This window comes from Pan paniscus, chromosome 6 (genome assembly GCF_029289425.2).
Source record: "Pan paniscus chromosome 6, NHGRI_mPanPan1-v2.0_pri, whole genome shotgun sequence".
Lineage (NCBI taxonomy): Eukaryota > Metazoa > Chordata > Mammalia > Primates > Hominidae > Pan > Pan paniscus.
In genome coordinates, this window is record NC_073255.2 from 80,665,998 (window position 1) to 80,690,438 (window position 24,441).

Sequence of the window (24,441 nt, forward strand, 5' to 3'; positions counted from 1 at the left end):
AGGGGCTTGTGCCTGGGCTGAGGCCTAAGGGTCAATGGGCAGACATGAAGTTGCCCCAGGCAGAGGGTACAGTGTGGGCAAAGTCAGGAAGTGGCAGGGCTTGGATCACTCCAGGAAGAGAGAGGAGTCATGTGTCACAGGAGCTCGAGACCCAGAGAGGGAGGCAGGCAGGCAGGCAGGGACCAAGCTTGGGCACAGCCAGGAAGGCAGGACAGGGCATGGTGGGGCCAATGGAATCATTACCCAAGTCGGGGATTTTCAGGGAAACAGCTTAGATAAGGCCAGGCGTACAATAGCTCCCACTTGTAATCCCAGCATTTGGGGAGGCTGAGGTAGGAGGACTGCTTGAGCCTGGGAGTTCGAGACCAGCCTAGGCAACATAGTGAGACCCCATATCCACAAAAAATTTAAAAAAGGAGTTTGTGTTCCTGTAGTAGCAGACTTGGGAGGTTGAGGTGGCAGTATCACTTGAGCCCGGGAGTTCAAGGCTAAAGTGAGCTGATTGAGCCTGCACTCCAGCCTGAGCAACAGAGAGATACGCTGTCTCAAAGGAAATACAAATTAAAAAACCAGCCGGGCATGCTGGCGTGTGCTTGTAGTCTCAGCTACTTGGGACACTGAAGTGGGAGGATCGCTTGAGCCCAGGAGTTCAAGGCTGCCGTGAGCTATGATTGTGCCTCTGCAGTCCAGCCTGGGCGACAGAGAAAGACCCTGTCTCTTAAAAAAAAAAAAAAAAACTTAGATAAGAGGATGCTGTGCCTCCCTGGGGGTCTTCAGTCACCCATGGTCCTGGCAAGAGGAGGGCCAGGAGAGAGCTTCACCCACCTGCTGTCCTGCCCATGTGACATCCGCAGGTGCTGCCATGGCCACGACTGTTGTTACACTCGAGCTGAGGAGGCCGGCTGCAGCCCCAAGACAGAGCGCTACTCCTGGCAGTGCGTCAATCAGAGCGTCCTGTGCGGTGAGTCCCCAGCAGCACCATGCCACCCACCCTGAGTATCCCCTGGGCACCCTGGCATAGCCAGATGACTTCCGTGCCCCTGTTGCAATAACCACTGCTTCCAAGTCTCTATAGACCACCCCTTGGGTATATCTAATGTAAGTGATATTTATTTCATTTATTTTTTGAGTCAGAGTCTCGCTCTGTCACCCAGGCTAGAGTGTGCTGATGTGATCTTGGCTCACTACAACCTCTGCCTCCTGGGTTCAAGCGATTCTCATGCCTCAGCCTCCCAAGTGGCTAGGACTACAGGCATGCACCATCACGCCCAGCTAATTTTTGTATTTTTTTCAGTAGAGGTGGGGTTTCACCAAGTTGGCCGGGCTGGTCTCAAACTCCCCACCTCAAGTGCTCTGCCCGCCTTGGCCTCCCAAAGTGCTGGGATTACAGGCATGAGCCGTGGTGTCTGGCCCTAATGTGAGTGATCTTTAACACTGAGCACTTGAAAAAGAAAACCCCGAAGAAACCTAATTATTTGATGTCTGGACGACAAGGAAGAAGATAGAAATGGCATCAGATAATAAACAGTGTAAATGTTTATCAGAAAGGGGCTGGTGGTCGGGACGAGTAGGAGGATCGCTTGAGTCCAGGAGTGCATCTCTACAAAAAAGTTAAAGGATTTTTTAACATTGGCCAGGCGTGGTGGCACACATCTGTGATCCCAGCTACTTGGGAGGCTGAGGCAGGAGGATTGCTTGAAGCCCAGGAGGTTGAGGCTGCAGTGAGCTGTGATCAAGCCACTGCACTCCAGCCTGGGTGACACAGCAAAATCCAGTCTCAAAAAATAATAATAATAATATTTTACATAACCAACCACTTCTAAAGATTAAAAAAAACCCCATGATTAAAAACCTCAGGTCCCACAGGCAATCATACCAGATATCGAAACAAAGCAATAACATAAGGACTGCAGTATTTATTTTATTTTTATATTATTTATTTATTCTTTGTTAGTTTGTTTTTGGAGTGTGGGTTTTGTTTCGTTTTTTTGATTTTTTTATTTTGTTCTACTCAATTTTATTCTTATTGCTCAGGCTTGAGTGCAATGGCCTGTTCTCAGCTAACTCAACCTCTGCCTCTTGGGTTTGCGTGATGACGGTTCCACGTCATCGGCCCTCCGCCTCTTGGGTTTGGATGATGATGGGTCCACGTCATCGGCCCTCCGCCTCTTGGGTTTGCGTGATGATGGGTCCACGTCATCGGCCCTCCGCCTCTTGGGTTTGGATGATGATGGGTCCATGTCATCGGCCCTCTGCCTCTTGGGTTCGGGCGATGATGGGTCCACGTCATCGGCCCTCGGCCTCTTGGGTTTGGGTGGTTTTTCTGCCTCAGCCTCCTGAGTAGCTAAGGGAGGTGTCTTGAGATTATCATCCGCTGAGGGTGGAGCTGAGGGTGGAGGTGAGGGTGGAGCTGAGGGTGGAGGTGAGGGTGGAGCTGAGGGTGGAGGTGAGGGTGGAGCTGAGGGTGGAGGTGAGGGTGGAGCTGAGGGTGGAGGTGAGGGTGGAGCTGAGGGTGGAGGTGAGGGTGGAGCTGAGGGTGGAGCTGAGGGTGGAGGTGAGGGTGGAAGTGAGGGTGGAGCTGAGGGTGGAGGTGAGGGTGGAGCTGAGGGTGGAGGTGAGGGTGGAGGTGAGGGTGGAGCTGAGGGTGGAGGTGAGGGTGGAGGTGAGGGTGGAAGGGGAGTGATGAGACACTCGGGAGGTGTCTTGAGATTATCATCCGCTGAGGGTGGAGGGGGATGGAGCACACACTCGGCAGGCGTGTTGAGATTATCATCCGCTGAGGGTGGAGCTGAGGGTGGAGCTGAGGGTGGAAGGGGAGTGATGAGGCACTCGGGAGGTGTCTTGAGATTATCATCCGCTGAGGGTGGAGGGGGATGGAGCACACACTCGGCAGGCGTGTTGAGATTGTCATCCGCTGAGGGTGGAGCTGAGGGTGGAGCTGAGGGTGGAAGGGGAGTGATGAGGCACTCGGGAGGTGTCTTGAGATTATCATCCGCTGAGGGTGGAGGGGGATGGAGCACACACTCGGCAGGCGTGTTGAGATTGTCATCCGCTGAGGGTGGAGCTGAGGGTGGAGCTGAGGGTGGAAGGGGAGTGATGAGGCACTCGGGAGGTGTCTTGAGATTATCATCCGCTGAGGGTGGAGGGGGATGGAGCACACACTTGGCAGGCGTGTTGAAATTATCATCTGCTGAGGGTGGAGCTGAGGGTGGAAGAGGAGTGAGGAGACACTCGGGAGGCGTTTTGAGATTATCATCCGCTGAGGGTGGAAGGGGATGGAGCAGACACTCGGGAGGTGTCTTGAGGCTCAGGGAGTTATCCATTATAGAACGTTGTTGAGTTGGAGGAGGTGGCTGGTGGCCCATCCTGTTTTTTAAAGTTTCAGCTGTGAGGTAGGGCCAGTGGGGCAATCCTGAAGAATGACGATGCTCCGCTGCCGCCATTCTGACCTGTAGGGACAAAGGAGGGAATGCTTTCACACATATCCATTTGATGGACAAAATTACCGCCACCAACACAGTCTGCACCTTCTGTTGCTGGTGATAGATTTTTGCACCTTTCCATCCTCCAGGTTTCAAAATAGCAGTATCAGTGTCATAATATCACCCTTCCACTGAGTACTGCCGACAGCTGGGGGGTAAAGAAAAGTCATTGGGACACACTGTTGTCTCCACATGCCACTGTGTCTGTCTGCAAATGTAGGCAGGCTGGGGTCCTGCCCCAGGGAAGACAGAAGCATGTTTGAGACACAGGAGTGTCTATGTCTATCCTCATTCCTCCCTCACAGCCATCACCAGAGCATGTTTCTTGCACCAGGTCAACAGACAGTAAGAGACAGTAAGAGAGGCATGAAAAGCCCGTTGTCCACACATGTTGCAGCTTCTTTTTGGAGAATGTTTTCCAGGCCTTTTATGTTCTGTCTCTGATTCTCAGAACTCTGCAAGGTCAGTGTGACCACCCTGCTCCAAATCTAAGAAAACAGAGGTTTCCAGAGGAAGGAGAAATTGTGCCCAGGGTCACACAGCTTGCAAGAGGCAGAGTGGAAGTTGATTCCAGCTCTGCCTGCAGGACCCTCTCATTTCCCCTCTGTTTCCCTTCTTGACAAAGGACCTTCTTCACTCTGGAGGTGCCACCCATGAGAACAAAGAGCTCTGGAGAGATGTGGATTCCTGAAGAGCTGCAGGGGAACTGGGAGAGGGTTTTCTGACAGAACAATCTTATCTCAAGAAGTCAGTTAGGCATGGCTATAATATTTCTTTTCACTCCCAGGTAATACCAAATTGTAAGTGCACTAAAACATGAAGAATACTTTTGTCCATGGAAAAATGAGGTGGGAATTCTAAACAAAGCAAGTTTTAAAACTGTGTTTCACTTCAAGTGTACAAGTCCCATCACGTGTAATAGGACTCGGCAGCTTTTGAAGGTACAGAGGCCACACAAGAACCAGCTTAGCTGAGCATGATTTAAGGCCTTCATTTGGAATTGTCCCTGTGGGTAATAAGTTACATTCACTCTTCACTAATTTACAGTCAGGGCCCATTTGCTATTACAAATACGGGACCTCTGACACTTAGAATATTAGATCAGGGGCCCCACTGGGTGGGGATGAAAGTGTTTTTGCACAACATGGTTACCAACAGGGATGGGACTGTGATGCTTGTAGGCAGCCTTTCTCTCTGCCATCTCCCTCTGCAGGGCTTGAGCACAGAGCTGTAGGGAGAAAAATGTATCCAGGTCCTGACCTGGCAGACTATGTCCAAAAGCAAGGAAAACAAGCAAACTTACCCAGTTGCAAAGAGGCTTTCTTGCAGAAGGGGGGATCTGAAAAAGCCAACACATGAGAAATTGAATGTTGAGAGAGTCTAAGGGCCGTGGCATCATCTGCATCAGCACTGAACTATCCTGCAACTGCGGGGAGGAAGCTCCTTACTTTGCATTTGTGGTAGTCCTCTGCCCGCCGCCGCAACTCTTGTGCAGGTTGAAACATTTTCCTGTGGATTACAATCACTTTCATCAGATAAAGCACCACTTTCAGGATGATTTTAAATAATCTGCCATATTTCTGTTATCCTCACAACTGTACCCTTACACAATCTATCTATACCTAGAAAACGTATTTCAGATGGCTATAAGAGTACAGTCTGAGCCGGTCACGGTGGCTGACGCCTGTAATCCCAGCACTCTGGGAGGGCGAGGCGGATGGATCACGAGGTCAGGAGATTGAGACCATTGTGGCTAATATGGTGAAACCCCTTCTCTACTAAAAATACAAAAAATTAGCCAGGTGTGGTTGCAGGCACCTGTAATCCCAGCTACTAGGGAGGCTGAGGCAGGGGAATCACTTGAACCTGGGAGGTGGAGGTTGCAGTGAGCCAAGATCACGTCATTGCACTCCAGCCTGGGTGACACAGCGAGACTCCATCTCAGAAAAACAAAAACAAAAACAAAAAAAACTGTACAGTCTGATCCAAACTGTTGCTATATTGATTCCTCCTCTTGCTTACTGCCTGCTGACTTCTGAGATGATAGTTTCCTTCCCCATTCTCAGTGTATCCCTAATTCATCCTTCATTGAGCGTCTTTTATCATAAAGCTGTATTCTCTTTGTATTAATATCCTTACCGTGTTTCACAGGGCAGAAACAGCTGGGCTTATAAACAGGCATAGTCCTTTTGAAGGATGTGGTTGATCCTACAACAACACACTTTCCTAAGGATGACAACAACTCACCCCACCCCTAGAATGGCTGGTATGAACTGAGTTTCCACACAGTCTAGCTGGCAATGGGATCAGGAGACGTTTTGCTACTTCACATCTTTTGGTCACTGGTAAATATTAAGGTACTTTGTTTTCTGTTTTGTGAACTCTTTCTCTCTCTCACGATATGTCTTCTGACCATTTGTTTCTATTTCTGCATTTACTGGGTCTAAACATTGTACAAAGGTTAAAAACAACACTCCAATGGGTGGTTCCCAGGAGGGTGGGGTTCAGTTTCTGAACTCACTTGTAGGTGTGTATTTCTTTCATATCCAATTTCCCATTTTCCTCTGCCTCTGATACCTACCTCTCCTTTTCTGCATGCTCACATTCTTTCATGCTTAGTTTCCTCAGATTAGAAGGGAGAGAAATGCACACACATGATCCACCAGCCCGTGTGGGATTCCCTCTGCCCTTCTGGCATCTGAAGGCTGTGATTCAAAGATCCCCCCTGCAACCTTCCCACAAATGAACCAACTGATTCTCACAACCGAAGGGAGAATTGACACCTCCCATTGAGGGACAAAAAAAAGTCACACTCTGGCCTGCTGGCAAGTCACCTGTCATTTCCAGCTCATCTTCATAGTTCCATAGTTAGTCCTATTCTTTAGTAAATATAAAGACTATTAAAAGCTTCTATGAGGTGCACTATGTGTGTTTCTGGGGTCAGTCTTGTGCTTGACACAGCGAAAGCTCATTTTAGTTCAGTGTGAAAAACCAGACCTCACCAATTCATCACAACTAACTCCATCGGAAGCAGAGGATTGCTCCTCATCTGACTCCTCCTGTGTGAGACCTGATTCTCAGTCAGAGGCTGATGCCAGAACTGAGACCATCAGCCATAGAGAGATCCTTCCAGAATATGGTGTCATTAACCCCGCAGTTCACTACTGCACTTTGCCATGATTCAGGACTGGAACTCTTGTCATCGACTTTAAAGATCCTGGTTGAGAGAAAAGGCAATCTGAATGCTGGGTGCATCTATTGAATTACAAATGATTGGAATGGCTCCTAAGTCAGGGTGTTATGTCCTGAAAATAGGTGACAATGGCAAACCATCCACCCTGGTGTTGACTGAGTTTAACAAGGTTCAGTTCACAGAGATTGAGGGCAGAAAAAGGAAACGGCCTAAAAAGGGTAAGTTTGCTGTGTTGCCCTCACACCACTTGATTCATGGTCCTGATCCTAAGGATCTCACCTGATACTTGGTTTTATAGGAAGGATGTGTAAAATTCCCAGAATGCTAGGAAACAGGGACGAAAACACTTCAAAGAGAAAGTTAATCAACTTGTTTCTGACCACAGGGCATCCTTCTGCACATGCTGTCTGGAGTGGTCTCCAACAAGGAGTGTGTGGTGAGGTGCTGAGAATGCAATGGGAGCAGGGTCCTGTCCCCACGCTAAAGAAGCTCACAGTTTAATGCAAATGAGAAGCCAGTGAGGACATCACTACTCCTGCTGTGCACTTGGGAACTAGAAACACAAAACCTGACTCTGGAGGGAAGCTAAGGAAGCATTCTACTCTTGAGTTGACATAAGTGCATCTGAAGCTTCTGATCTCCGATGAGAACAATGGGGGACACCAAACAGAATATAAAACCCATGATTGAATACATCAAATTGCTAACATGGCAGTAAACAGACATGAGGTGAAGATGGAGAAGAAGGAAACCCAGGACGAAAGTCAGCCTCGCATTTGGAACCCATTTCCCTGAGTTTCATTGCTGAATTCCAGAAGGAACTACTGAGATGCAAAGAAGCACAGCAGCTTTTGCACACATGCGTGGGATTAGATGGAAAACAAGTGGATTGAGGGTCTGCCAATGAAAGCGACCCATACTGAAGTCCACTGGCTCTGGTTGAGACCCAGAAGAGTCATGCATCAGAATAGAGGTGGACAGGAAATACCCTGGCCTTTGTAGGGACTGAGCCTGCACCGACGACCTCAATTGCAGCCTGTATGGAGGACCCCTGACCATCCCCCAGAAGTAGACTCCCATCTCTTCTGCAGCAAGATAACATGCTACTAGGCCTCAATTCATTGCTAAATATTTTTTAACAAGTATCTCACATTTAACAAAGAAAGATCTGTCATATGGCAGCAAAATACAATGTAATATGACCAAAACATGAAAGACTGCGAAAATGAATCTGGAGGTGACCCAAGCATTGAATTCAACAATCCAGGCTGGGTGTGGTGGCTCACACTGGGAGGCTGAGGTAGGCAGATCACCTGAGGTCAGGAGTTCAAGACTAGCCTGGCCAACATGGTGAACCCCTGTCTCTACTAAAATTACAAAAATTGGGCTGGGCACGGTGGCTCATGCTTGTAATCCCAGCACATTGGGAGGCCGAGGTGTGCAGATCATGATGTCAGGAGTTCTAGACCAGCTTGGCCAATATGGTGAAACCCCGCCTCTACTAAAAATACAAAAATTATCCGGGCATGGTGGCATATGCCTGTAGTCCCAGCTACTCAAGAGGCTGAGGGATAAGAATCGCTTGAACCTGGGAGGTGGAGGTTGCAGCGAGCCAAGATCATGCCACTGCACTCTAGCCTGGGTGACAGAGTGAGACTCTGTCTCAAAAAAAAAAAAAAAAAAAAAAATTGGCCAAATGTGGTGGCACACACCTGTAATCCAAGCTACTCGGGAAGCTGAGGCAGAATTGCTTCAAACTGGGAGGCAGAGGTTGCAGTGAGCCAAGATTGCACCATAGCACTCCAGCCTGGGCGACAGAGCGGGACTCTATCTCAAAATTAAAAAAAAAAAAAAAAGGCTGGCTGTGGTGGCTCACGCCTCTAATCCCAGCACTTTGGGAGGCTGAGGCAGGTGGATTACCTGAGGTCAGAAGTTCGAGACCAGCCTGGACAACATGGTGAAACCCCATCTCTAGTAAAAATACCAAAATTAGCTGGGCATGGTGGTGGGCACCTGTAATCCCAGCTACTTGGGAGACTGAGGCAGGAGAATCGCTTGAACCCAAAAGGCAGTGAGCTGAGATTGTGCCATTGCACTACAGCCTGGGCAACAACAGCAAAGCTCCATCTCAGGAAAAAAAAAAAAAAAGAGAGAGAGAGAGAAAGGAAAACCAATGCCAGTACTAGCAACTCCTCTTCCCCCGAAAAAATGACAAACAAGAATGTAGGAAGGGAAAGGAATTATACAGCTTAAACTAATGAAGCAGAAAGGACAAACTCAATTTTGAACCCACTGAATTTGCCACAAATATTGTAGAAAATATTCTCAAGGACTTTACAGTTGTCTACTTTGATTGGCACATGGTTCATACAACAGTATTTGTGTCAAGGCACATCTTACTGTTTTTTGGCGGTCTTCCTCTTTCCATTGATTTTGTCATGATGGTTGATTTTCGTTGTCACCTTCATCTTATGGATTTTAGCTCTAACTTTTGTTTTCACATGTCTCTGTAGAGTAATGACGTCTTTCCGGCCAATTTTATTTCCTGGAAAGGAAGAAACTCTTTTCTTTGTGTGCATACAAATGGACCTCAGCCCTTGGTGAGAGTGAGGAGAGGAGAAGGTGAGAAACCTGAGGGCAAGAAGCTGTTCTTTCCCTTTCCAGGACAAACTCATTTCCACACTATGGGGACTCCAACAGAGCCATACCTTCCTGTCTACGGCGGTTGGACCTCCTGGCTCTCTGCTGTACATCTGTGGATCCATCATGTCCATTTTCAGACTGGAAGATAGTCTTCAGGAAAGACAACTAGGAAATAATAATATAAGAATGACGGCTGGGCACGGTGGCTCATGCGTATAATCCCAGTACTTTGGGAGGCCAAGGCAGGTGGATCACGGGGTCAGGAGTTCAAGACCAGCCTGGCCAAGATGGTGAAACCCCGTCTCTACTAAAAATACAAAAATTAGCCGGGCATGGCAGCGGGCGCCTGTAATCCGAGCTACTCGGGAGGCTGAGGCAGAGAACCGTTTGAAGCTGGGAGGCGGAGGTTGCAGTGAGCCGAGATCACACCACTGCACTCCAGCCTGAGGGACAGAATGAGACTCTGTCACACACACACACACACACACACACACACAAGAATGACATGAGGCTGGCACGGTGGCTCACTCCTGTAATCCCAGCACTTTGGGAGGCCGAGGCAGGCGGATCACCTGAGGTCGGGAGTTTGAGACCAGCCTCACCAACATGGAGAAACGCTGTCTCTGCTAAAAATACAAAATTAGCCAGGCATGGTGGTGCATGCCTGTAATCCCAGCTAGTCGGGAGGCTGAGACAGGAGAATCACTTGAACCCAGCAGGAAAAGGTTGTGGTGAGCTGAGATTGTGCCATTGCACTCCAACCTGGGCAACAAAATTGAAACTCTGTCTCAAAAAAAAAAAAAAAAAAAAAAATAGGCCAGGTGCGGTAGCTCACGCCTGTAATCCCAGCACTTTGGGAGGCTGAGGCGGGTGAATCACAAGGTCAAGAGATGGAGACCATCCTGGGCAACATGGTGAAACCCCGTCTCTACTAAAAATACAAAAATTAGCTGAGCATGGTGGCGCACGCCTGTAGTCCCAGCTACTTGGGAGGCTGAGGCAAGAGAACTGCTTGAACTCAGGAGGCAGAGGTTGCAGTGAGCCAAGATCCCACCACTGCACTCCAGCCTGGTGACAGGGTGAGACTCCGTCTCAAAAAAAATAAAATAAAATAAAAATGACATGAATATACTTCACACAACGGAACTGTACACTTCAACACGGTTAGATGGTAATTATCATCTTATAAGTATTTTACCACAGGTTAACATGTTTCACAACTTGAAAAGGAAGTAATTACCTTCAGCTCTCTGAGTTCTAGAATTTGTAACATTTCACCCCCTGCTCCTTCCTGATCTGCACTGGAGCATCTTCCTTCTGTCCCTGCTCTACTCAGAGTTCACTTTGCCTTCCCTCACATCAGCTTCATTGAGGCTGGTTTGAACTTAACGCAAAACATTCTCACTAATGACTGAATTCCCACCAAGATTTCCATATTATCACAGTATGCTTTTAATCTTCAAAGATATTAAATATTTGTTCTCATCATAGCTAAAATGCAATGCAAATCCCATCTCAGATGTGGGTCAGATACCTATGAATCTCCTGAGGTAGTCATTGAAATGACTTTTTTCTTGAGACGGAGTGTCACTCTCAACCATGCTGAAGTGCAGTGGCGCTACCTCGGCTCACGGCCACCTCCACCTCCCAGATTCAAGCAATTCTTGTGCCTCGGCCTCCCAAGTAGCTGGGATTACAGGTGCCTGCTACCATGCCTGGCTAATTTTTGTATTTTTAGTAGAGATGGGGTTTCATCATGTTGGCCCATCTGGTCTTGAACTCCTGACCTCAAGTGATCCATCTGCCTCAGCCTCCCAAAGTGCTGGGATTACAGGCATGAGCCACCACACCTGGCCTGAAATAATATCTTTCAAATTCTTTGTAGAATTTGTTTTTTCCTGATTTCTGCACATAGGATAAAAAAAAATCATGTACTAGGATTTCAAGAGAAGCAATGGGTAATCTAAAAAGATGAAAAGAGCAACCACGTCAATCCCACAGCCACTGCCAGATTTCATAGGAAAGGTAGCTGGCCCAGTTTGGAGCTAGGAGAAATGTCAAACACATGAAGAAATGAGAAGCAAAGAAATGCCATCACGCATGAATGCTTCATGGCACCCATGATGTCCCTGCTTAGGAGGTAATGGTATAGATGACTAGATGACAACGACAAAGATGAGAGGTGCGAAGTTGTCCAAGTCCAACAGCTCAACTGAACTTTCCTAAATGGAATTGTTAAAAAGTGGTAAATTTAAAAACTTCCCCTGGCTCACGTGGTGGCTCACGCTTGTAATCCCAGCACTTTGGGAGGCTGAGGCGGGTGGATCATTTGAGGTCGGGTTTTGACACTAGCCTGGCCAACATGGTAAAACCCCGACTCTACTAAAAATACAAAAATTAGCTGGGCATGGTGGTGGGCACCTGTAATCCCAGCTACTTGAGAGGCTGAGGCAGGGGAATCACTAGAAGTCAGGAGGTGGAGGTTGCAGTGAGCCGAGGTCACACCATTATACTCCAGCCTGGGCAACAGAGGGAGACTCGTCTTGGGGGTGAGAAAAGAGAAAAAAAAAAAAAAAGCTTCCTCCAATTTATACCGAAAATTCTCTGTTCAGGACTAAGTGGCATAGAGAATGTTAAATGTGCCTAGATATCTTCATAACTCATATATTTTCTGTTTTCTACATATCTTGAAAGGCAGTGCCAAATGACGTGTAATTATCTAGGTGGTAAAACTGAAACATACTTCCTCTTCCCTTGAATATAAAAAAGCATTGTGGTATTAGTACTTTTATCTTGGATCATTGTTCAGGAGGAGGTTCAGCCCCCAGACAACCACATTTTTACTGTCATGAATGGCAAGACAAAATGTAGAGCTCAACTTACCCAAAGGAAAAAAGGCTCAAAAGACAAATTATGGCACAACTTAGCAGCCAAATTCTTACCAAGTACAGACTTTTGACATACTGATCTCTCTCCAGTTGCAAGTGGGAACATGCACTTTGAATGATGTCATTCAAAATTACCCTGCCCAGACACACTTTTCATTGATTCTCTTGGAGGGCAGTTCTAAGAGATTCTCTGGGGCTTTCTCTGCATCATGAGACGCAGTGCAGTTCTGCCCTTCACCTTCCGGCAGTTTGTCACCTCGTCCCTATGACCTCAGAGGAACTTTGTCTCAGGCCAATTGTTTGTTCCTTGGGCCCTTTCATTTCCCCTAAAAATCATTTGCTGCCCCTCTAAATGGCCTACATCTCCATCTATCTCCCGCTCCCCTCAGAAGAGGGTGCTCTTTAAGCATCAACCATCCAGCCCTTCTAGCAGTCTCATTTTTCAGCTGGTTCCCATGTTTATGCCTGTTCTATGTTTTTCTTTTCCTGTTAAGCTGTCTGTTGTCAGCTCATTTCTGCAGTGAATCTTCAGAGAGGAGACTGGAAGCTTTCCTTCCACCCATACGATAGAACTATAAAGCAGAAGAGTTTAGAAAGAATTTCCTATTTAAGTGACGAAACCTCATACTCCATTTGTGACAAATAGCACAAAGGTTAAAAAAAACTTATTTTTGACCAAAAGCTCTGTTGACATTCTATTAAACAAACACTGACCTATTTAATTTTCATAATGTAAATGGCAGATATTTTCATAATTCTTATGCTAATAAGTCATTTCCCTGATTTTTTGGGTAAAACCACATATTCATAATGAAGTCCAGAAACGTGAATTGTTTTATATAATTTATTCTTATTTGTGATTACAAGTATACCTCTACAGAAAGTTAGTATACTCACCCAAAGGTAAACTGTCCAGAGGGTAATGACAACTTTATAACTTCTCAGAAATTCAATAATGATACCTAACCAAGGACTTCCACCAAAGTCAGTCCCACGATGATGATGGTCAGCCAGAGTATTGATAACCTGGAATAATAATAGTTGAAATAATGAAAAGGTCAATGACACTGACAATATTTCACTCAGAAAGAATCATCCTTAGAAACTGTCAACCTCCTCCAAAAGGTAACCGCATCCCTCAGATATCACCGTGGGATTCCACCGCTACAAAAAAGAACAGAAGTTAGAAGTCACATGTTTTTCAGATGGCTGGCAGTGTTTTTAGGCATTGCAAACGTGGGGTGTTGTCTTTCTTGGTATAAAGCAGGGATATCCAATCTTTTGACTTCCCTGCCTATATTAAAAGAAGCAAAGTTGTCTTGAGCCACACATAACATACACTAACACTAACAATAGCTGATGATCTAAAAAAAACCTCTTTTTTTTTTGAGACAGGGTTCTGCTCCACTCAGTCGCCCAGGCTGGAGTGCAGTGGTGCAATCTCGGCTCACTGCAACCTCCAGCTCCTGGGCTCAAGCCATTCTCCTCCCTCAGCCTCCCGAGTAGCTGAGATTACAGGTCTCTGCCACCATGCCCGACTAATTTTTGTATTTTTAGTAGAGATGAGGTTTCACCATGTTGGCCAGTCTGGCCTTGAACTCCTGACAGGCGATCTGCCTGCCTCGGCCTCCCAAAGTGCTGGGATTACAGGTGTGAGCCACCGTGCCCGGCCATTTTTTTGTTTTTGTTTTTGTTTGTTCTTTTTGAGATGGGGTCTCACTCTGTCACCCAGGCTGGAGTGCAGTGGTGTGCTCTCGGCTCACTGCAACCTCTGCCTCTCAGGTTCAAGTGATTCTCCTGCCTCAGCCTCCTGAGTAGCTGGGAGTACAGGTGCCTGACAGTGCACTCAGCAAATTTTTGTATTTTCTGTGGAGATGGGGTTTTGCCATGTTGGCCAGGGTGGTCTCGAACTCCTGACCTCAGGTAATCTGCCCGCCTCAGCCTCCCAAAGTGCTGGGATTACAGGCATGAGCCACTGTACCTGGCCAAAATCTCCTAACGTTTTAAGAAAGTTTACAAATTTGTGTTGAACTGCATTCAAAACTGTCCTGGGCCACATGCAGCCCGTCACTCATGGGTAAGACAAGCTAAGTATAGAGTAATTATCTTATCTTTTCCTTTTTGTTTTGAGACAAAGTTTTGCTCTGTCACCCAGGCTAGATTGCAGTGGCATGATCTCAGCTCACTGCAACCTCTGCCTCCCGGGTTCAAGCGATTCTCCTGCCTCAGCTACTGAGTAACTGGGATTACAGGCGCCTGCCACCACGCTCGGCTAATTTTTGTATTTTTAGTAGAAACAGGGTTTCACCATCTTGGCCAGGCTGGTCTCCAACTCCTGACCTCATGATCCACCTGCCTGGGCCTCCCAAAGTGCTGGGAATACAGGTGTGAGCCACTGCACCTGGCCAGTAGTTATCTTTTCTTTAAAGTTATTTACTTGTTTTTTAAATTGATGTATAGCATTGGATGCATTTATTATATATCACATGGTAAAAGAATCCCTCTAAATAATACTTCTCTCTTGGATTATATGAATCTTTGTCATTTAAATCTCAGCATAAGTAAAAAAAAAAAAAAAAAAACACAATGAAGAGATTACTTCATTCACATATAAGTATCAAATTTTAGTGCTTAAAAATTAACAAGGTGGGCCGGGCATGGTGGCTCACGCCTGCAATCCCAGCACTTTGGGAAGCCAAGGTGGGTGGACCATGAGATCAGGAGATTGAGACCATCCTAGCTAACACGGTGAAACCCATCTCTACTAAAAATACAAAAAATTAGCAGGGCATGGTGGCATGCGCCTATAGTTCCAGCTACTTGGGAGGCTGAGGCAGAAGAATCACTTGAACCCGGGAGGCAGAGGTTGCAGTGAGCCGAGATCGCACCACTGCACTTCAGCCTGGGTGACAGAGCGAGACTCTGTCTCAAAAAAAAAAAAAAAAAATTACCAAGGTGGAGATCATGAAAATGGCATGAACAGTGTGAGATTTCTCTAAGATTGTTGATATTAATTCCATCAGACTCTTATGTGAGTGAAGACGAAGACTTCCCCTGAGTAAGTTCAGACAGCTTGTGATAACATTTCTACATGGATTCCTCAGGATTTAACTATATATTCTTGAAAACATCTCAATTTTAAATGTTTCTTTCAAGATGGTGAATTAAACAGAGATAGCCCTTCAACAGGTTGAACTCAGCATATGCTGAGTCTGAAATGGAAATGATGGAGTTAGAGAACCATACAACAATGGTAATGATTTCAGAAACATGGTGTTGAGCAGAACAAAGCAGACACAAAAGAGTACCTATGGCATGGCATGCATCTGTATACGCGAAATTCCAGAATAAGCAAGCTAACCTATGATAAGAAAGAGACTGGCTGGGAAGAGTGAGAGTTCACTTTCTGGGGTGACATAATAGTGTAGATCTTGGCTGGGCACGGTGGTTCACGCCTGTAATCCCAACGCTTTGGGAGGCCGAGGCGGGCGGATCACCTGAGGTCGGGAGTTCAAAACCAGCCTGCCCAACATGGAGAAACCCTATCTCTACTAAAAATACAAAATTAGCTGGGAGTGGTGGCACATGTCTGTAATCCCAGCCACTCGAGAGGCTGAGGCAGGAGAATCACTCGAACCTGGGAAGCAGAGGTTGCGGTGAGCTGATATTGCCCCATTGCACTCCAGCCTGGGCGACAAGGGAGAAACTGTCTCAAAATAAATAAATAAATAAATAAAATAATGTAGATCTTGAAAGGGGGTTGGTTTATGCTGGTGTATGTACTTTCCAAAGTTAGTAAACTTACACTTAAGGTTATATATTTTGGCCAGGCGTGGTGGCCCACGCCTGTAATCCCAGCACTGGGAGGCTGAGGCAGGCGGATCACGAGGTCAAGAGATGGAGACTATCCTGGCGAACATGGTGAAACCCCGTCTCTACTAAAAATACAAAAATTAGCCAGGCGTGGTGGTCTACTAAAAATACAAAAATTAGCCAGGCGTTGTAATCTGAGCTACTCAGGAGGCTGAGGCAGGACAATTGCTTGAACCCCAGAAGCAGAGGTTGCAGTGAGCCGAGATCTTGCCACTGCACTCCAGCCTGGGCGACAGAGTGAGACTCTGTCTAAAAAAAAAAAAAAAAAAAAAAAAGTCATCAAACCAGATGACACAAATCAAATGACATTTCACTTTGTTTTGGTCCATTTTGTTTGTTAGAGACAAGAGTGCAGCGGGGCCATCTCGGCTCACTGCAACGTCCAGCTCCTGGGCCCAAGCGATCCTCTCACCTCAGCCTCTCCAGTAACTGGGATAACAGGTACACACCACCAGGCTCAACTAATCTCTTTTGGAATTTTTTGTAGAGATGGGGTTTCGCTATGATGCCCTGGCTAGTCTTCAACTCCTGGACTCAAGTGATCTGCCCACCTCGGCCCCCTAAAGTGTGGGATTACAGGCCTGAGCTGTGTAATTTCATGCCGCGTGACACAGCCCAGTAAAAAGGAAGAAACCCCACGGGTCCAGCGTCTACTTACAGAGATGCACTGATGGCTGATAAATTCCAGCAGGAGCCAAAAGAGGAGCCAAAAGAGCATCCACCGCACCCGCATGTCCTGGTCCTTTCAGGGCGCCCTGAGGCGGCCAGGACAGAGGTGGAGGTGGCTTAGAGCAGGGGGGAGGGAAGGGGACGGGGACCGGGCCGGGATCTGAGTTGGGGAGGGGGAGGGGAGGGGGAGGGGAAGGGGAGGGGAAGGGGGGAAGTAAGGGAAGGGAAAGGAGGAGAAGGGGGCTGTTGGGCACCTGGAGGAGGTGGAGGAGGAGGAGGAGAAGAAGAAAGGGTCTGGGAAAGGATCCGGTTCAAATTAAGTTCTCAAGCGCTGGTGGAAGGCTTAGCTACAGGTCACGGAGAAGATCAGGGAAGCAACAGGACACGCGGGGCAAGGGAGCGTGAGGCTTAGGAGCAATTAGAGGGAGACAAAAAGGTTCTGCTATCCACCAAACCTTCTTCGGTCTGGGCCCTCCCTTAGCAACCCTGGGGCTTTATACTCCCTCTCCACCAATCCCTGATGACCCCGGTGGTGCCTCACAATGGACAATGCCAAGTAGCGCCCGCATCATTCCAATGACCCCTCCCCCATCTCAGTCTCCCACACTCCTCGCAAGGACAGGTCCTCTCTGGAACCTTCACAAACCTGATTTCTGGTCCTCCCCAACCAGCTCCCTGTCCCTGCTTCTGGGCGCTCCTTCCTTCCTGAGCTCCCAGGGTTCCTCAAGGTCACTTTTGGCGACAAAACATAAAAAACAAATGATGGCAGGATGGCAGGAAGAACCTCATACCCAAGCAGAGTGCCAGGTTTTACAGCCTCCGCTCAGCCATTCATATCCTAAGCAACAAAGCATCAGCAGGATACGGAAGGTCCCGATAGTAAACCATCTCCATCACATCCATGTAGCCATCCGTCCATCAACCTGTATCTCAGGAACAAATGTAGATACATTCATTTTAAGCATGCATGGTACATTTACAAAAATTAACCTGACTTATTTTGTTCCAGCAAATCTCAATATATTTGAGAGCAATCAAATCACACAGCATGTTTCTGATCATATAACTGTGCTAGAAGTCAATGATTAAAAGCTAATTCAAAATTATTATTTGCTTGGAAATTCAAAGTGCCCTTATAAGACATAAACATAAGAAAGAATCCAAAATGAAACAAGATTGCCTTTCAACTCAATGATAAGATCATAACATGGCAATAAAATGTCTCCCTCTGGCCTGGGAATTCCTCTTTGTGGCACAAGGTTGTGTGATCTCAAATCACCCCTAACCCACCTAGACATTTTAACATCCGAAACCGAGTGATGATGTCCTTATCTATATCATCTTACTGCCCGTGTGTGTGGACTTTAAATTCTGAACCCAAATGACGGGGAGAAAACCAAGTTGACTTTCATGATTGACCTCTCAGGGATGTCCAAGGAATCTGTGCATTTCAAGAAACAAAGTTCATCAGCTTCTCTCCTGAGGTATTTGCCCACAATACCCAGAGGGCTTGGCAGCATCATGTGTGATGGGTGGGGAGCTCCAAGCAGGTGGGCAGGACCCAGGGGCCTGGTGACCAGGACAGACCCCCACTGTCCATCACCTTTCCTGGCCCTGTCCTCAGCTAAACTTCCCACAGGCCTTCTGCCCAATCACACAGAGTGTGCCCAAACTCTCTCAGGCCTCTGGCAGCTGAAAACCACTGCTTTAAATCCCTTTACCATTTACTATGACATACGGTTATTGTAAACAGGAAATATTCTATTGATGCTACAAATGGAAAGCCAATGCCTTTACCATAAATAGAAAAACAACCCTAAGAAGCAAGCAAAACAAAAGCAAAACAGGGGCTGGGTGTGGTGGCTCACGCCTGTAATCCCACCACTTTGGGAGGCCGAGGTGGGCGGATCACAAGGTCAGGAGTTCCAGACCAGCCTGGCCAATATGGTGAAACCCTGTCTCTAATAAAATACAAAAATTAGCCGGGTGTGGTGGTGGGTGCCTGTAGTCCCACCTACTTGGGAGGCTGAGGCAGGAGAATAGTTTGAACCCGGGAGGCAGAGTCTGCAGTGAGCCGAGATTGCACCACTGCACTCCAGCCTAGGCGACAGAGCGAGACTCTGTCTCAAAAACAGCAACAACTACAAACAAACAAAAAACAGGGTTAACAAAAGTATGGAATTCAATTCTTTTTATATGCTGCAGCCATGTTCCAGCCCTAGATTTGGCTGGGCATGGTGGCTCACGCCTGTAATCCCAGCACTTTGGGAGGCTGAGGCAGGCGGATCACGAGGTTAGGAGTTGACACGAGCCTGGCCAATATGGTGAAACCCCATCTCTACTAAGAATACAAAAATTAGCTGGGCATGGTGGCGCACACCTGTAGTCCCAGCTACTCAGAGGCTGAGGCAGAGGGATTGCTTGAACCCGGGAGACGGAGGTTGCAGTGAGCCAAGATTGTGCCATTGCACTCCAGCCTGGGGGACAGAGTGAAACTCTGTCTCAAAAAAAAAAAAAAATATATATATATATATGTGTGTGTGTGTGTGTGTGTGTGTGTGTGTGTGTGTCTGTGTGTCTGTGTGTGTGTGTGTGTATCTATATGAATCTCAAAAATAAAAGATCATTTTTGAGATTATCATTTTAAAAGACAAGATAATGTTCAACTTAATGAATAATTTAATTATTACTATTGGACTTTTTGTAGACTGCACAGAGCATTCAAAACAAATGAAGGAGAATAAAAAATATGTATTACATGTTGTAAAATAAATATGATGTGGTTAATTCTTTTATTCAAAATTATAGAACATATATATGTACTATAGAATGTATTTCTTATTATGAGTCATGTTAAAAAGTAGTTTAGAAGCTGTTGATTTGAATTTCCTTTTCAAATTTTGCAGGATAATTTTTTTTTTTTTTTTTTTGATAGAGTCTCGCTCTGTCGCACAGTCTGGAGTGTAATGGCGTGATCTCGGCCCACTAAAACCTCCACCTCCTGAATCTCAGCAATTCTCCTGTCTCAGCCTCCTGAGTAGCTGGGACTACAGGCTCACACCACCATGCCCGGCTAATTTTTGTATTTTTAGTAGGGACGAGGTTTTGCCATATTGGTCAGGCTGGTCTCGAAGTCCTGGCCTCTGGTGATCCACCAGCCTCAGCCTCCCAAAACGCTGGGATTACAGGCATGAGTCACCATGCCCAGCCTAAACTTGGCAAGATAATAAATAACCTTTTTAAGTGTCGTTGGGCACTTGTCTGGTTGTTTTTCTTTAGATTATCATGCCAGCAATGATTCCTTTTGAGTTTCTGACAGAAGATAGTGGTTTTCATCCAAATAAGTCAACTACTCTACCCCATCCCTAAGCCACTTGTATGGAAAGAAAAAGAGGAAGAAGCCAGTACTGAGACTGCGTAAGCTTCCCCCAGCATCACCCGCTATGAGATGTGTGGCAGCTGAGACCCGGGAACTGCTCAAGGGCACCAGGCCCCATCTGTCTGCACTCACTCACCTTCCTCAGGCACTCCCATGGGCATGTCACTGACTTTACGTGCTGCTGCAGCTCCTTGGTGAGCTGGCCCTGGCCATGGGACAGGAACCGTGGGGTCAGGACAATAGAGAGCTTCACCATTTGCAGAATGAGAACAGGGGCTCATGATGAGTGCCAACCTATTAGACAATTTAAAAAAAAGTGTTGAATGAGCGGAAAAACAAGGTGATGTTTGAGTCTATAGTGGTCAAGGGCTTCAGAAAAGGACAGAACCAAGTTCAAATTCCTGTACTTTGAATTTCTACTTCATGCCATGCAAAATTACTTTACCCCTTTTAACCTCAGTTTTCTTCTGTGTGAAACAGGAACAATAGTTTCATTCGTCATTCAGTTTCTCTCAAGGTTTCACGAGATCATACCCATAAAACATCCAAGTCATTTAAATGTATCATCATTTCGGTCATAATTAGTGGGATCCATTTCACTATTATTGGATATACAGTTCTGTGCCTGAAACCTACAAAAAAAGAAAATGTTAAGTCTAAAAAGCATTAGTGATTTCTCATTTTTATATTACTAATTATAACCCTATTTAATCACACAAGGCCTTGTCCGTGGCAGGTGCTCAATAAACACTTGTTGAATCAATGCATGTGGGCTCCGGAGCCACACTGTTTAGATTCTATTCTGCCTCCACCACTTATTAGCTGTATGATCTGGGTAAGATAATTCACCTCTTTATGTCTGCACTTCCTTCTCCATAAACTATATATAACGAGAATCCTTAGCTCATTCGGTTGTTGTGAGGGGTGAATGATTTGGCACACAGGAGGGGCTTGTTAAACATTAGCTGTGATGATCTCCTTCCAAATCTTCATTTTCAGAGCCACAGATGAGGCCATAGTGCAACCAGGTGACCTTACAGTGTAAGTACACATGATCGCCAGCTATGCTCTATCTCCACCATAGGTCCAAGACTGGGTAGTTCTGGCCTGGAGGCTTCTGCTGCATCTGCCTTCTCAGTGTTCACCTAAGGACTTTTGTATTTTCCTCCTCACATCCCCACAGATGGGGTTCAGGCTGCCGAACACAGCTGGGTGATGCCAGGGCAGTGGCCACCTGTGCCAGCCCTGTGAGGTAGCTGGAGGATCATTGTTCCTTCCTTCTCGGGCTCTGGGCAGATGCCAGGGCTGGGGTGACCCATGCCCTCAAGTTTCTTGCTTTGGAGGGCCACATTTTCCCTTGGCAAAGAGGGTAAAGGTCACAGGATGCCAGAGAGCTGTGACTTCTCTGTGCCCTGGGCCCAAACTATGAAGACCTGACACACTATGCTAAAAGTCCAAGGCTGGGTGCTCCCCAGAGCTTCTTGCCTCACCACTTCTGCTGAGGGAGGAATGAATACTATGTCCTCCCAGAGCTTTGGGAGCTTGTAGCAAGCAGCCTCCCCAGCGCAAAATCTCTTGGAAACCTCTAACTGTGTCTGAAACATTAGTGCAAATGTTGCATCCTATTTCCCATATGTCCGCATGTTTTAGGAAAAAACCCTCAATTTCCTAAATATGCAAGAAAAATTGGTATTGTAGGACAATGTGACTTTTTAAAAAATGTTTTTTAAAAATCTTCCCCACCTCCTTTTCTGCCCTCCAAGACTGCCAAATACTTGTTGAACAAATATTATTAAATGCCTACTACGTGCCAGCCATGATTCATGGTCTTGGGGACACAGCAGAGAATGAACTGACAGGATTCCTCTCTTACGTAACTCACATTCTTATATGATAATGATAAGGGTTAACATTAATTAAGCTGTCACTACGTGTTAGTCATTCCCACACATTATTACACTTAAACCTGCTAGCAAGCTTGCAAGGTAGTTAGTTGTTTTTCCTTTAAAAACTGAGTCTCAGAATGATGAAGCACTTTGTCCAATGTCACACAGCTAGTAAGTGTGGAGACCTTGCATCCAATCAATGCCCGTCGCATTCTAAACACCACGTTATGTGTTCTCCAGCCCATGGAGAATAATTTTAACACAGTCAATGAAATTTCTACACAACAATGTTCTTGTCTCAAGTCCAAGAATGCCTCCTACACCTCCCATAATACTGGCTTTCTGGTGAGTAAAGATGCCATTCTCATGTGTAATCAGGTGGCAAATGGAGATATGACCAAAGTAACCATTTGCCTACACTCACAACCCTGTACACACTCTTCCTGTGTCGATTCAATTCAAGTACCCCTTTTGATCACTTAGCAAATCTGACCTTTAAAAGGGTTAAGGTTTTTATATCCATGTAAGTTTCTGTATTGCTTTGGAAGTCTCTGGTTAAATGAATACCCTTTTTAATAGTGACCTGTGATTCTGTTTTGATCAAGTGTTTTCAAACTTGACATCTTTGATGGGTTTCTCCAGTGTCAAAATCCTAAATCAGGTCTTTTTGGCTTAAAATTAACTTTGGCATTTTTCAGCTGCGTCCCTTCGGGAGTCTAAAGAATGTATCTCTCATCTTGTAGAGGTATTAAGTGATTCGATTTATTTGGTAGATTATATGGGCGGGCATTGTCAAATGTGGTGATACTGCATGGGAGGGCACTGTCAAGTGAGGTGACATTAGATCTCATCTCAGTTATATTTATGGGTATGTTGTTGATATACATGTTCCAAAAATTACATACATTTATACAAATTTAATATGTTATGATTTGTAATTTTGATAGTTATACTAAATATTTGTTAAAGTTATATTTGTATAAACATGTTATGAATGGCTGGGCACCGTCACTCATGCCTGTAATCCCAGCACTTTCGGAGACAAAGGCAGGTGGATCACCTGAGGTTGGGAGTTCGAGACCAGCCTGACTAATAGGGTGAAACCCTGTCTCCACTAAAAATACAAAAATTTGCCATGCCTGGTGGCACATGCCTGTAGTCTCAGCTACTCGGGAGGCTGAGACAGGAAAATTGCTTGAACACAGGAGGCGGAGGATGCAGTGAGTCGAGATCATGCCACTGCACTCCCACCTGAGCAACAGAGGTAGAATCTATCTAAAAAAAAAGTTATTAATTATTTCTGAAGATTATATGAAATTTATAAAAGTCTGGTGGTCCTGATGTGATGCTGTCAGTCATGATTCTGATTACTGTCTTAAAATGCTGCACATAAGTAATTAAATTTCCTTGTGAACTGGGAAGTTTCATCAGACTTTTATCATAACTATTGTTTCCATCATCCACAGTTACTGTTTTGAATTCTCTAAAAATATTTGTAATTGGCAATAGTCCAAATTTTCTTTTGTTTTCTTTCCTGGTTTTGAGACACAGTCTGGCTCTGTCGCCTAAGCTGGAGTGCCATGGTGGGATCCTGGCTCACTGCAAGCTCTGCCTCCTGGGTTCATGCCATTCTCCTGCCTCAGCCTCCCAAGTAGCTGGGACTACAGGCGCCTGCCACCATGCCCAGCTAATTTTTTGTATTTTTAGTAGAGACGGGGTTTCACTGTGTTAGCCAGGATGGTCTCAATCTCCTGACCTCGTGATCTGCCCGCCTCGGCCTCCCAAAGTGCTGGGATTACAGATGTGAGCCACCGCGCCCGGCTTAATTTTTTGCATTTTTAGTAGAGAGGAGGTTTCACCATGTTGGCCAGGATGGTCTCGATCTACTGACCTTGTAATCCGCCTGCCTCGGCCTCCCAAAGTGCTGGGATTACAGGCATGAGCCACTGCAACTGAATTTTTTTTTTTTTTTTGAGACAGAGACTCACTCTGTCACCCAGGCTGGAGTGCAGTGGCATGATTTTGGCTCACTGCAACCTCCACCTCCTGAGTTCAAACAATTATCCTGCCTCATCCTTCGGAGTACCTGGGATTACAGGTGAGTGCCACCGTGCCCGGCTCATTTTTGTATTTTTACTAGAGACGGCGTTTCATCATGTTGGCCAGGCTGCTCTCAAATCCTGGCCTCAACTGATCCACTCTCATTGGCCTTCCAAGGTGCTGGGATTATAGGCATGAGCCACCACACCTGGCTCAGTAAGTACGTTTTTTATTATCAAAAAAGAGTAGTGTATGATTGGCATATTCCGTGTAGAATGCATTTTATCGATGGCTTCTATTTTTATAATTTCTGAGTTAAGTACTTTTTAATGAATGCTTTTTAGTCGGGGGCAGATTCAGTCGACTAAAGCACCTCATTTCCCAGATA

At 46.1% G+C, this 24,441-nt stretch overlaps 1 protein-coding gene across 8 annotated transcripts in view; it reads right to left on the minus strand.

Annotated features, from left to right (window-relative positions):
* Window positions 1-1,469: 1,469 nt before the first annotated feature.
* The window catches only part of LOC129392916 (putative nuclear pore complex-interacting protein family member B2), a 33,615-nt gene continuing 10,643 nt past the window's right edge, over window positions 1,470-24,441 (minus strand). For 3 of the 8 annotated variants that reach the window (XM_055114998.2, XM_055114995.2, XM_055114997.2), the window contains exons 2-9: window positions 20,583-20,759; window positions 20,264-20,421; window positions 13,104-13,232; window positions 9,384-9,483; window positions 9,076-9,220; window positions 4,931-4,991; window positions 4,786-4,821; window positions 1,473-3,449 (exon numbers count right to left, since the gene is read on the minus strand). In XM_055114998.2, the coding sequence (XP_054970973.1) occupies window positions 2,061-3,449; window positions 4,786-4,821; window positions 4,931-4,991; window positions 9,076-9,220; window positions 9,384-9,483; window positions 13,104-13,232; window positions 20,264-20,383 (1,980 nt within the window). In that variant the 5' untranslated portion in view covers window positions 20,384-20,421; window positions 20,583-20,759 and the 3' untranslated portion in view covers window positions 1,473-2,060. The other 5 variants (XM_055114996.2, XM_063605753.1, XM_063605752.1 and 2 more) reach the window with 5 other exon arrangements.